General features: G+C 42.9%; 1 protein-coding gene across 2 annotated transcripts in view; it reads left to right on the forward strand.

Annotated features, from left to right (window-relative positions):
• FAM124A (family with sequence similarity 124 member A) overlaps positions 1-14,681 on the forward strand; it is an 87,371-nt gene that overhangs the window by 20,579 nt on the left and 52,111 nt on the right. For both annotated transcript variants that reach the window (XR_009725393.1, XM_061353136.1), the window contains exon 3: positions 8,980-9,719. Coding sequence is in view for 1 of the 2 variants with exons in the window: in XM_061353136.1 (XP_061209120.1) it covers positions 8,980-9,719 (740 nt within the window). In the remaining variant the exon portion in view is untranslated. The remainder of the gene's footprint in view (positions 1-8,979; positions 9,720-14,681) is intronic.

The following is a 14,681-nucleotide window of genomic DNA, read 5'->3' on the forward strand; positions in this document are numbered from 1 at the left end:
TGTGATGCTAATATTGTTGATTGCCTATAGAGACACAAACATGGCAATGCTTGACCATGCCTCAGGGCTCCATCCCATATTTTATTTAAATGCGTTGTGAGTGTAAATGCTTTATTGTGGCTTCTGCCTTCTCTGTGGCTGGGTTTCCCTGCCAGCTCTTTGTGGTACCAGAAAGGTTTGTGCAAAAGTGCAAACTCATTAGAAGAAGAGGTCTGTCTGAAAACTAACATCTTTAGCCAGATCAGTTCTCTGACTGCTATGAGGAGGCACAACCCTGATTACTTCTTGTCTGAGGGCTTCTTTTAAGTCTGCTCAGAAAGCTGCTTCAACTTGCGTCTAGATCTGACACATGGGAAGAACTGGAAACACTTAGCTGGGAATAGTAAGGGTAAGAGTGCCAGCAGTGAAGTCTTGAATAGTCTTAAGCCCATCATAAAATCACACTCTTGGTTAACTAGAGTACATTGTGTGAGGTATGGAGCTCATAGCTGGACCACATTTGTAAACTGCTCAAGTGTACAGCACTTCTTGGGTATTTTTAAGGCAATGTTCTGTCTGCCCTTTTATAAAAAACATGGTTTTGAGAATCTCAGCTTTACGTAGCAGTCAGATTTTAAGAAAATACAGTGCTTGCAGTCATGACTTTGAACAGTATGGTGCTGGATGCAGTTTGGATGCTGACATGTGTTGTACAGCTTTTAATTTACTGGTGATTGCTGATGGGAGTTTTGCTGAATTACTACACAGTGCAACTCTGTACAGAGTCTAATACTGATACTGAAGATCAGCGTCTGGGTTCTTGCCAAGTACAACGATACATATCTTTCTTTAGGAAAATGTTATTGGGGAAGACAAGCATCTTTGTAAAGCTTAATCCACATTATACAAACAGTATAAAATAACAATAAAACAAATTAACATAATAGTTGATAATTAATACATCTTCCCTGTATTTCTCCACTACACTGAATTTAGCAACAATATAGGCTGTTAATCAAGTCCCATGTCTTATGCTGATGGCCTAGGCCCATTTGTGCCAGTAGCATCACCAAAATCACTGTGGCAAATCCTGTGGGCAGCAGGTCATGGTTGGTTGTGCTTCAGTTCCTTACTCAGGGGGTTCTGATCATCGTTTCTTCTAGTGTGCTTCTGAAGTACATAGAATGGCAATTGCCAGCTCTTTTCCACAGATGAGGAGTATTTTTAGGGTATCAAAAAAATTTTCCTTGCTGTTTTTCTTACGGGTATTGGGTCTCCTCTGAGAATCAATCTCTGTGTGATGTTTGATACCCTAGATGGGCAAAGAGAGGTGGATTGTGACTTTTGAGTGAAGGCAGTTTGAAGATGCTTAATCATGTGAATCTGTTCTTTGTCATGGGCACAGGTACAGACGGAGATACCAACACAGCTCTCGAATTGTGGTGAACTATATGGGAAGGAAGAGGGGAAATGAGAATAGCTGACATTCGGGAGAATATCCCTGAAGGTGCATGAGTACACCAACACTTTGCTTTTCTACAAGTTAGCAGCTAAATCTGTAATTGAGGAGAGTATTGAAGTAAGACGTCATTGCTTCCCAGAGTATAAATAGATTTAAAAAAAACCAACCTGAAATTCTGATCATTCCTCACACTGCTGTTGCCAATGTAACATATGGTGTCAGCAGCGTATTTTGAGGGAAGAGAGCACCAGGTTGCAAGAGAGCTATGCAATAAGAGTAAAGAGCTCATGGAGAAGATTGCAGCACTGGCAGAAAAATCCTTTTCTGGATAGGGTTTTTGTGAGGAATTGCCAAGCTGTTTGCTTGCTTGTAACCATGGTGTGAAAGCACCTACTGTGGATTCCTACAGTTTGTCTGTGTCTATACCTTATTCTCAGAGTTCCGCTCTTTCTTTGCTTTGTGTTTAATATACTAAAGCACAGCCTCTTCTTTGACAGGCCTACAGGCTCCCTAAAGCTTTGGTAAAAGACACAGGCATAGCAAGAAGTCTGTAGTGTCAGGGGCATGGGATTACACAGCTAGAATCACAGTGTGGCACTCCAATCACTTCTCTTTTAGCCTGTTTTTGAAGGGAAACATGATGTGACACCAGGGACACAGGGACACCAGCTTCCCACAGGTTTCATCAGAACTGGATGAAAGGCAGTGAGACAAACTTTAGTCTCATGGAGAAAAAAGGCTGCAATGTGAGTTCAAGCTACCTCTTCTCCTAACCTGCAGCTGGACAGTCAGCCCACAGGCGACTTTATACATAGTGTGAACTGTTTCTTGCCCGCCAGGTAGCTAGGAGGTAAGTGAGAAAGCTGCAGTACTGTGAATGAGGAGATGAGGGAAATAGGGACTGAAGAGTGTGTCTGTGAACTAAGAAGTCATGGACTCTTTTCTTTGCTATGAGCAGTCAGCAGCCTGTCTAAAGAAGTCAAAGAATCTGGTTGTGGAGGATGTTATGGAAGATTTGACAATCCCATAGTTCAAGAGCCATAACCCTTCCATAATCCTCATCACAAAAGCATGTCCCATGTGTTGCAAAAGTGATACAGCAAGGTAAGATACTAGAACAAGAATGATCTTCAGGATAAACATGTACACACAAAAAAATTCCAATTTCCAATTTCCCTCCAGTTTTAGTTGCATGGCTGAGGGGCCCAACATGGAAGTGTAGTTACTTGGTTCCCACTACACTTGTGGACAGAGGATGGGCTTTATCTGAGGTTTGATTATGTCTCTCCAATGGACTACAGAAGGAGCTTAGAACAGCTAGCCTACTGCTAGAGGGACTCTGTCAGGTGCCTGACTTTCAATGGGCCACAATGGTTATGTTTCCTATGAAGAAGATGGGGGTCGTATGGTTCTGAAAGCAAGCCAAGGTGGCAATCTTGGCACCATAGACCATATGACTACAAACAGGAGAGCAGATATAAGGGTGAAGTTGCATGACCAGCTTAAGATGTGTAGCTACACAAGTACCCATGCCAACATAAGGGAGTGAAGAGGAGTGCATGGAGTGAGATGGTCCCTTTCAATGGCAGCTTAAGCTGACTATGTAAGATTACCCTTAGGCAGGTCAGGGGAATGTAGCTGATGGGGGAAGGAATGAGAATTCACACTGTGCTGTAGCACAGCAGGGAGTTTAGCAATTGCTGCACCATCTAACACTGAAGGTATCACCTGATGAGATTTGCCATTGCCTTTCCTTGATCATGCAGGGCCTCTGTGGGCATTAAGGTATTACTTATTGATAAGATTCATTCCCACAGGGTTGCCTGCATGCTGTAGGGCAATGATACCATGTAAGAGTGTTCATTTTAATGTACCAGCAAAAGCTTTTTATCTCCATCAGGCAGATAATGGACTTAATTTTCCAACTTTATTTTTTATCAATACTACAACAACTGGATAACAGTACAGAGAGACTGTATCATGTACCCATCTGAAGGAGTATTTTCCCATGCTTGTTAGGATGCTGGTCTTCTGTGCAGACTACCTTAGTATAGATGAAGTTGTGAGCACCCTAACACCACTATCTCCACTAGAGAACATTCAGCTTCAGCTCTACAGGAAAATGCTGCTTTGATGAAAGAGGTGAAAGAGCCTGTCAGTGTGCCATGCAAAATATCCCCCTTCTCACTGCTTCTAAACATCCTTCATGAGCTTGAGGTGGTGTGCAAAGCAGGGCATGCTGAGAAGCAAATTATCCTGCAGCCCTGCATTTGTCAGATGCTATTAAACAGCAGAGAAAGAGAATGGAGAAGCTGGTGAATCTGTCACATCCTGCTTGTTCAGAAGATTATTGATGATGCATAATTCATCAGAGCATTGGGTTCTGCTGCCAGAGGTGTCCAGTTGCTGCCTCTGTTGCAGATGCCCATACAGTGATGCTCCTTGTTTATGAAAATAACCTCTGTCTTTGTGTCTGCCCATGAGCCTTTCAATTAATACACCTAAAGCAGTCAGTCTTGCCCTGGACTCAGATAAAATGTGGTGGTCCTGTTCAGTGAGAAATGGTACCATCTTAATATTTCTTTGTGTTTCAGAATAGGACTGAAATAGGGAAATATTAACATTTTCTTTGCAACAGAAATCTTGTGATGTTTCAATTAGGAAATATTACAGTGCTTTTTTTTCTGACATTATTTATACAGTCATTGTTCATTCCCACAGTTAAAATATTTTTAGTTATTAACAATGAAAAAATATGGTCTGTGATGTCCAGTTTGAATTATTTCATTGCTTCCTGATAGCAGTTATTTCCTGAAAATAAAGTACTACTCAATAGGAGTTGCAGTTCAGGTGCTTGGTGCATTCACTCTGATCCTCTCCTATTGCCTGAGTTACATCTCCTGCAGTGCATCGTGCAGTTTGGTCAAATGAAATGTGAAATCTCACTGCCTGATGCAGTGATAAAGAAATCTAGTCTGTATGGTTTAAGATTGGTTCAGGCACTGGTTCCCAGGAAGCAGCCCACCACAGCAGGAAAATAGAAGTTTTTGTTGCAGGTCAACAAAAAAAATATTGATGTCAAGTATTTATAGGTTGAATCCTTCCTCCGAGTTTCCCAGATAGAAGATTGAAAATGTTGCTGGCTGGAAAATTTAAAATACTGGCTGAGTTTGGAAAGGCACTTTCCAACGCACAAGCTGGGGCTGGGATCCAGTCTGCCCAAAATCTCTCTTTTCCAGAGACTCCATCCTAGCTCACACACTTGTCAGGTTTGCCTAACCCTGTATATAACCCTTCAGTAAGTATCTCCTGGTGAGTCTGAGAGGCCTGAGAGGTCTGATCTTGATTCACCAAGTCAGGGTTAGGAGAGACATTTCCTAAGAGCTTCCTAAGCTCTGCTCTGTGCTGGTTTTAGGCAGTCAGTGGATTCCCAGCCAAGTCCCCTGGAGAAGCCTGGAAAATGAGATTTTTGTCAAGACTGCTGAAGGTGGTGACGACTTCTGAAATAAAAAAAAAACAACGGTTGGAGCACTGCCTTGAGAAGTTACAAGTCTTCATGCAGGGCAGCTCCAGCAGCAGTACAGCCTCTCACAGCATAAAAGAGGAACAAGCTTACCAGGTCTAGGCTGGATAACCCAGTATCCATCCTGCTGGAGCCAGGTGTGCAAGAATCCTGAGGCTAAAAAGCAAATGCAAGAGGGAGACTTCTCTAAGCTAGGGTTATTTAGGTGTCATGGGAGAAAACTCTGCTCATTTCTTCCAGGGATATTTTGCCTCTTGTCTGGTTTAATGTAAAATGCATGCATGCTCCTGGGAGAATGAGTTGTAGCTCCAGTTCCCTGTACCTCCAGATGAGTCTAGCTACTTCCCAACTGCTAGGGTTGCTGACCTGAAGTTACACCTGCTTGTGCCCACTTTGGGCCAGGAGCATTGCCTTCCTGGCCAGCTGCAGCAAGGATGGTGTTACCAGATACTGGAGTCCTTATGCACCTCTTGGGTGGTGTCTGCGCCCTCAACCCTCCACCCCAAGGGAGCAGAGCACTTGACCCACTGCTTCCCACTTCACCCTGGTGTCACCAGGTCACCACTGTTGTCATAGCCCTCTTGCTAGGCACCTCTGGCCATGGGAGGACTGAATAGCTCTGAATGCCAAGACAGTTGTCTTCTGAAGACACCACTGTTCCCTACAGAGTAAGGGAGGTGGAAAGGAATTAGGAAGACAAGATCATCCTCTGCAGGTTTTTCAGAGACAGCAGCCTCTCTCTACAAGCCTAGCAGGTAGCATAGGCAACTGGGCTAGACAGACAGGTACCTGTCCTGCCTGTCCTCACAACAAACAATCTTGAATGTCAGTGAAGTCATGCGAAATGAGGCAGGCTAGCGCAGACAAATCTGACAGCACCCACTGCTTTCTGTCAGATTATCTTTATGATTAAAAGATTCTGGTTCCCATGCAGGGGAAAGAAGGGAGGAAGAACCACAGGGTAAGATGGATATTCTGCTTTACAGGCCTGTTTTCTCCACTCAGCAATATTGCATCAGCAACAAAATAAAAGTAATACATAGAAAAGGGCCCAGCCAAAGCCCAATCAAAACACATCAGGGCACTTTCAGCTCCCAGCTTTAGGATCATCAGGTGTGACAGCCCTGCAGCGTTCGGGCTGACACTTTGCTTTAACCTGTCATGGGTTGTTAATGCCACCTAACAGAGGAGTGCATAGTTTAGAATTATAAAATACTGGTAGCAGTTACCTCTTAGCAATGTTAGTGCTTTGCCAACACAAAGAGAACTAATCCCCGTCTGTCATAGGAAAGAAAAAACTGTAAAAGCTATGAGAACAGTGGAGCTTATTTTCAAATGGATGCCTCAGCATTTTGATATTTTCTGTGGGATTAACTGGTAACACAGGAAGGCTAATACATATGCAAAGCTTTCATTTGCTTCTGTGACAATTTGCCAGGGGCAAATTGAACTGTGTCATGAGAAATGGTGTCATTTCCCCCCTTCCTTGTCAGCTGTAGCAAAAAAACTTGTTAGTAACATAGAAACAATTTGCAACTTATCATCACTTCAGGGGAACTTTCTCTTAGATCCTTGCCTCATATTTCTGCTTTTCTTATGTTTCTCTTTTTCTTACCAAAACAGAAAGGGCTGCCATTTTGTAAGCACAGAAGCCACATAATGAAAGGGGTAAAAGTGTTGCAGTAAAAGCATCTTTACTGGCATAAAATAGATACTGAAGCTCTGTCTGTACTGATTTGTTACATTTTTCTGCCTTCAGCATAGTTGCTTCTAGCTCAAAAAAAGGGTGATTTGCTCTGCTGTACATATAACCCTAGATCCTAAGGATGGCTTTGTGCCACGCTCTGGTGCTCTGCTGAGGCTGGCTCTGCAAGCATCTGGTGCTGATGGGCACAGGCAGCAATGGCTGCAGAATACTAATGCTGAAGCTGGCTCCCACAAGGCTCCACTTTTGAAAGATGCTGTAGCCATTCAGTGTCCATGCACCATGCTGAGCAACAGGAGGGTAGCAAAGCCATGCTCAGGGATTCCGTTTTTCAATGCAGAGCAAGAAGCTGACAGAAACGATGTCTCTGCTTCACACTGTTGTGCCCGGGCTTCTTTCAGAGCTGCAGTCATTTATATGCATAAATAACAAGGCTGTCACTTGTTGCAGGCTTTGGTAGCATTTGTGTAACAAAGGAAATGGAGAGAGAAAAGAGCGGAACATCTTCCATTCCAGTCTGGTAAAATGAATGACTGCATAGCTATAGCAATGGCTTTCTTTCTGGTTTTATTAGGTCACTGTCCTCTGCAATTTGTTTCCCTTCCTGTTCTGCCGTCCTATGTAAAGGACTGTGAGAGGACCCACACACACCCCTTTTATCTTTCTTCCACACTGTGACTATCTACAGGAAATATCGCAAAGTATTACATGCCAGTAACAATTGCCACAGCAAAGCCTTTTGCCATATAATGACAGATTATTTTTTTGCTTCAGTTTTTTTTCTTCCATTAACCATCTGACAAAGTCATTCTGCATCACCCATTTCATGCAGCGATACAAGAACTCTGATGTAATTGTATTTTTATTATCTACTTGCTTTTTCTATATTTGCCCTAGGCAAAATGCATGCTTGCTATTTGCTCTGCATACTATATCTTTCTGCTGTTTCTAAACTGAGGCTAATGGTATGTTTACCAGTCATCTCTGGAAAGCTAAGCAGTTGCATCTAGCTTTTCTCTGGATCTTGTAGCTATTCTGTATTGAAAGACAACTAAAATACATTACTTGTGTAATACTGCTTTTCCATTAAAACAATTGCTGAAGTATCACAGGAATGTTATTCTGGTGCCAGGAAGGAGGAAGGAGAGGTTTGTACTGATTGCCAATAGCAGGGGAAACAGCCTGTGAGACAATCCCCCTATTAAATGTGGTCTGCACAATGAAAAGCTTGGGAAGCCTTTCTAAGGCCTTACGCATTTAGGCTTTGTGCCCAGGCTCAGGGTCTCAGACATGGAGGTGGTTTCAGAGCACCACAGGGGAAACAACTTCAGCAAAAATATCCAGATTACCTGGATGATTTATTAAACTGTTTTGGGCATCCATTCACATGCAACTTTATTAGCATGCCATTCCAGCAGAACAGAAGCAGCAATTTCTCCTCTGCCCTTCAACCAGCCATTGCTCGGCTTCTGAGCTATCAATGAGGTTTTAGGGACAACAGCAGAGAGCCCCTGTGAACATTCCCAAGGCTAACTAGAAGGTTCTTTTTCTCCCCTGAGTAAATGTAATTTTTTGTGCTTCCTGCTCCTACCAATCTTCCCTAATCTTATAAAAAACGCACAGTCTTGATGGTCTGAAGATATAAACAGTGAAGGATTTGTAGGGACAAGTAATATATTTTCCTGAAGAAGGACTTGTGTGCCTGAAGGCCTGACTGTTTTTTTTTCCCAACTGTATCAGTTGGTCTAATAAAAGATATTACCTCTCCCTACAAACTTTGCCTTACTTATTAAACAGCTGCCTCCAGGACACAGGACACTCTTAACTGAGTGGAAAACTCCAACATCAAGGTGATAGAGCAGAATTCAGTGGTGTGATTTCCATGCCCGGGGCCAATTGGCACGTGTTAAAAGAAGGTGGGATGAACACCGTCCACCCTGATCATCCCACACATCATTAGTGTCCCTTCCTCCCCCCCATTTACTTCAGTATTTTTCTCTTTTCTACCTCTCAGCTGTATGGAGAAGCTCTTTTCGAACACAGAAGTGCACATTGGTTAATGTCTTTTGGGTGCTATCTCAGTAGAAAGAGCAACTTTTATGGTATGCTTGATGAAACCGCCGTCTTCTCATTATTTTGTGGTTGCCATGTCTCTGCACATTATTTTTAGTTTGAGCTTCATGGTGACCTTGAGAGAGCTGGAAAACAAGCCCAGTGTGACCATGTTGACCTTTTCTCCTTTAAGGATCACACAAATGTTGACAACTTGGCTTCAAATCTTACAGGAATTTTTTTTTTTAATCCTCTCAGGTGAACTTTCAGTGGAAGGCATACAAGACCCATTCCTGGTTAGTGTACATATTATCACAGACCCAGGTGAATCCAAGACTCTTCAGCAAGCCGTTGATAAGCTTCTAGCCTGGATCCATCCAGACCTCCAGCTGTTTCGAGTCTCAGAAAGAAGAGCACCCAAGAAGCACAGGAAGCCAGGTAAGGCTGGTGTTTCCCAGCCAGCCCTTGCCATCATCCTGTTTCTGCAGGAAGAATATGGAGAGGAACCGATTTTGCAGCTCCACAAAACTTTTCAGCAGCCACCTTGGCATTACCACCACACAGAGCAAGTGCATGGGAAGCTCCTCCCTTACATGCCATGCAGCCAGGACTTTTACACTCTGGCTCCAGAGACTCCTCTGTGGGCCATTCGCCCAGTGCACTACGGGAAAGAAATTATCCGCTTCACTATATACTGCAGGAGTGAAAACTTCGCTGACATATTGAAGCTGTACGAGTTAATACTGAAAAGACCAGTATGTCAGAAAAAAGCAGACTTTTGTGTTTTTCCTGTCTATTCTAATATGGAAATAGACATTCAGTTTTCTTTAAAAAAGCTTCCAAAGGGCCAGGTGCCAACGCCAACAGAGTCAGCGGTGCTGGAGTTCAGAGTAAAAGATGTGGGGCAGCTTGTGCCTCTCTTGCCCAACCCTTGCAGCCCCATCAGTGAAGGCAGGTGGCAGACGGAAGACCACGATGGAAATAGGATCCTTTTGCAGGTAAGTTCAGCACAAAGGGAAACAGAAGCACGTTTACTGGTTTTGTGCAGGAAAGCTTAACCTGCAATGGCAGCAGAAAAGGAGGCTTTTTTTGGTTTTGCTCTGTCCCAGGAGAGCAAGCCATGACAGCACCACTAAGGAAAGAACTTGAAACCTCTTTCTGTAAGTGTAAAGTCAGGAAAGCAGTGATACTACTACCCAGATATCAGTCAACCTCAGTTTATGTAGAGTGATGTCAGATGAGGTGGCTGTTTAAAAGAATGAGGAGAGAAAGAATTATGAGCCTGAGTGGAGAAATGATGGCTGATGGGTGTAGTTTTATAAAAAATATGGGCACAGAACTGACAGAGGTTTATAAAATAGCTCTCAGTTACGAGATTTCTTTTGTGGAAGACAAGCAGAATTCCTGATGGTACTCATTATTTTCTAGCATCACAGGGTGACAAACTGCATCTCTTTTGCACAGTGATTATCAGGATGGGGTGAGAGGTGGTGAAGGAAAAGAAATGTGCCCTGAAGAGCAGCCTGAGATGGACGTTCCCAAGGACTCTCCTTTTGAACTAATCTCGAGTGCTCGTAACCGTGTTCTGAAAGAGTTTATTTGTTAAGACATCTGTAGGCACCATCTCTGGGCAATGTATCAGCATGCTCTGCTTCACTACACCACATCTGAGGGAGATAAAGGGGCTAACAAGCAGCAAGCTTTTAATAGCTGCCTGTCCTGCAAAGGGGCTATCTGTGGCAATCCAGAGCCAGGTTAATGTGCATTCCTACACTGCAGAGGTATTTATTGCTGCTTACTGTTCAAATCTAGGAGCACAGAGCCTCACCTTTGGAAGACTGTTGTTCAGATTTCAAAGAAGAGTACTTTGTTTAGAGTGAATTGCATTCATGAAGCTTGTCAAATTGTCTGACCTGGTTTCTGTGGAAGAGGCATTGTGTATGCCATCCCTCCACTGCATGGACCACCCAGCGTAGAGAGAGGTGTGTCCTGCCCCTTGCAGCACAGTTCCTCTGGGTTTGTAGCTCCTGGGACTGAAAATCCAGGTGCAAGGGGCATCTGTGCTCCGGTGAGTCCTATGCAGGTGGTGGTGAAACCTTTCAGTGCCTCTCGGCAGAAGCTACCCACAGAGACACCCCATGCCAGAGCTGAACAGCACATGCGTAGGACTTAGGAGGCAGCTCAGCTTCCCTTCCCATCTGCCAAGACAGTCCCTGGTTTGTCAGGGTTCCTACTTGCACTGTGTTAGCCTGAGATTACTTGTAAACTTAAGTTTACAAAAGGGATCGCCAAACTTCACACAGCAACCACACTCACCTACATCCACTTTTCACTGTTCTTTTTCATGAGGTTTCTGCCATGTTATACAACTTTGGTTTATGGGATCTTGCAGTGGTAAATTGAAGGGAAGGGTAAAAAGAAAACAACAACCAAACAAACAATAGGGCTTCTAAATAAGGCTTTTGATTTCAAACCAGCAAATTTTCAGAAATAGCAGGTGCCAGGCAGTACAGAGATAAATTGGTACTTGTCAAACAGCAGGCTGAGGTAAACCCTGCAGAAACCATCAGAATAAGATTTTACCCATATGCACCAAAAGAGGACAGCAAATCCTGCTAAGTGTGGCCTCCAAGTGCAATTAATTTTCGCTGCTGTGTTCAGTAAGGGCGATGATGCTGAACAGGAGGCCAAAATGGCAAATAGGAATGAAGTTACAGAAAGGGAAATTATCACATTTGAAGTGCAGTAAAACAAAATAAGTTCAATATGTGCAAAATGGCAGGGGGAGGAATGGGGAGACTTTGAGTCTAAGTTACATGCTTGTGAGGCCATGAGGACTAAGTCCCGAGATACAGGTTTTGAACAACTCTATTCAATCAGAAATGGAGCTGTATAACTAAACTGGAGAGGAAATATCCTGTTAGTACTCAGATGACTACAAGCCACTAATGCAACAAAGCCATTAAAAGAAAAGTGCAGTCCCTGGTGTGTACCAGAGTTAGTATCCCCGGAGGTGACTTCAGAGAGGTGCACATACAGGGAAGGGCTCTCACCACATACAGAGGAAGGGAGAGACTGTCTCACAATTGGAAACTGAAAAGTAAAGTCATCTAAGAGAATTTCCCAACTGAAGGGAGCTCTGATTGTGCTTGGAAAACGTACCTGAAGGTTAAAGGCAGGAATGGGAAAAAGCTGTTTCACTAAATGACTCTTCTAGTACAGGAGCAAAATACTGTCAATGATTTAAGTTGGCAGTTGTAGATGTTGATGGCCAGCTACATAACAGCCACCCAGCATGTGCAAACAGGTTAATACCCTAATTCAAGACAGGATGGTCAGTTAAGGAACTGACATAAGATTGTATGATGGGATCATGGGTTACAGGAAACACTGGATTTGGTGATCCATGGCCTCCCTATATTATTGTATTCTTATATTCTTTTAACTCATTCTGAGTTCAAAACAATTCTAGTATTTACCTTTTAAAGTGACCTCTGACTTCTCATTGAGTGCTGCTATTAACAGTGTTATCAGTGCCACAGTGTTGGCAATAATTTCCACTTCTTCCCATTTATATGAAACCTAAACAGTTGCCTCCTAGTATTTTTCAGCCCACATATCAGTTGGCAGTTAGTAATCATCAGAATATTTTTATTTATGACTGCAATTTTTTAGACATTAAAATTACCTATTATACCCCAATCGGTAGATAAACGTTCCTGTTAAATTACAGGCAGTGTTTAATGGTTGAAGTTTGAATATACCTCCATGATTAGACTAACGAGATGTGACCTCTGTGTTTTTCTTGGTGTGCTTACAGGGACTTGGATACTGGCCAGCCAGACTGATGCATGTTCTTAACTCATTTTGCAAATGCAATTACGAAGGGGCTTAGATAGAATCAGTGCAAGAGAAAATAAAGTTATTCATGGGCAGGATAAATCTGTTCCATACCACAGAACCTATGCCTTCATTTGCAAGGAATCTCTTCAGAATTATTTTGTCACAGTAGCTTTTCCACGCTGGCAAGTTAACTCCAAGGGTGCAGCTATACACCAGCTGAGCAAAGGGTAAGCTTCAGTTGGCTTTAGCAGGAGCAAGGCTTAAGAGCATGTTTGCATCCTGTGGGAAAACACCCATACTGCTTCACCAGTGCTAAGCCCAGAAGCAGGAGCTCTGGGGAACTCTTGTCAGAGCAGTCAGAAGAATACATAAATAATGTAGCTAAGAGTATATCGTATAGTGCTATACTGAATACGCTGCCAGTTTTATAGTTCTTGTCCAAATTCCTGGCAGCTTTTGGGCATAATCCGCTCAGAGACAGCTGAAGTGCTAATGAACTTGCACTCCTGGCAGTGCAACATTGGAAGCAGGAAAGGTTAATAACTGATAAGACTGGCTTGGCGATTCATGTTTGGGAAGCAGGGATAGTGAGCAGGGAGAAGAAAGTGCATAGACAGCTTCTTTAGATTATGAGAATGTCTTTGGATAGGGTAGGAAAAGTAAAATACCATTTTAGCAGAATTTCCTAGCTTTGTGTGAGGAGAGACACGCAGGCAAACTTGAGAGGAAGGTGGCCAAATAAACATCTCACCTTGGTAGTGACGCAGTGCTTAAGTATAAGACCTACTGCCAGTTTACATCCCAAAAGGTACCCAAGCTATCTGGAAGTGTCCTGGCAGATTAGACTCAGGACCTACAGGAGGTCTGTAGCCTCCTGGAATGTCAGGCAGGCACCCTAGGATATACCAGAATGGACTGAACACATATATTTAGGCACCTGCTTCACCCTGTAATGACCAATTTCTTGCTGAAATACCACCACCACCATCTTGAGAGCTTCCATCTTGCTTGAATTAATAGAGCAGATAGGGCAGATCTGAACACAAAGAGGAAGAAAGGCAAGAAAAGCATCAAGGATAAGCAAAGGCTCCTTTACAAAAATTAATTTTAGTTTCTTTTTAAACTGATGGAAAGGGTGAACATGTGGACTAAAAATTGATTCAGTCAAGAGAGGGCCTTCAGATGATTTAATTAATCTGTAAGTCTAATACTACCCCCCTGTTTCTAAAAATTATCTACTCTATTTTCTCTTTCCTTTTAGTGCTGTATTTGGTTCTTAGTGCTAGTGATGGGATTGGAGGGTTGGGCACAGCAAATCTGTCACTAACTCAGATAGGAGGAGAATTTTTAGTTGATTTTCTTCATCCTGAAGGCACTTTGTCTTTTCTGTTAGCACAGTTGTGTTTCATGGCATAGTAAGATATTTGATGGCTCTATACATCCAACAGAGCCTTTTCAAAGTTAATACATGTAGCAGTACAAGGCACCCACCTGTTCTAGGTTTGTAAACACCATACATGCTGCTTTACAAACATGTTCAATTCAATTTTAAATCAGGTTTGTGCATTTTGCCTTTTGATATGTTGCCCTTCTGAATACGTTTTGCCTTTCAAGTAAGACTTATTATGGTGATACTGAGGAATAACCTCTGCCACTTCTTGTGTTGACTTTTCCCCCCGGGATCAATCCCACTGCTTTTAATACAGTTAAACACATCGCACTCTTGTTGAGCAAGGCAAGCAAAATCAGGATTCAAGATGATGATGTCATTGCTGTGCTGGCTGGGTTCTGACCTCAGCAGAGCCTTGCTGGCAACACTTAATGCAGATAATGCATAATGAGATCACTATCTGCTTTCTGAAAAAGCAGGTAACGTAAATAGACTTCAGGAGCACTCATGGATTTTTTGTGTCAGGCATAGGCAGCCCAAGTGAAGTTGAAAGTGCCTTTCTGTGAGGTTCACTGCAGGTTGTTTATGGCATTCCCGGATATTCGTCATGAAATTCTTCCGCAGCCCATTGTGATATACAAAGACTCTAAATCCCTCCAGGCTTCGCAAAGATTTGTGCAGAGATTATAAATGAGCAGCAGATTAGCCCCAGATGAAAAAAATCTCT

Source organism: Neopsephotus bourkii, unplaced genomic scaffold, assembly GCF_033783945.1.
Source record: "Neopsephotus bourkii isolate Nb327-2 ecotype Australia unplaced genomic scaffold, CSIRO-AGI_Nbou_v1 NB_663, whole genome shotgun sequence".
Taxonomy (NCBI): domain Eukaryota; kingdom Metazoa; phylum Chordata; class Aves; order Psittaciformes; family Psittacidae; genus Neopsephotus; species Neopsephotus bourkii.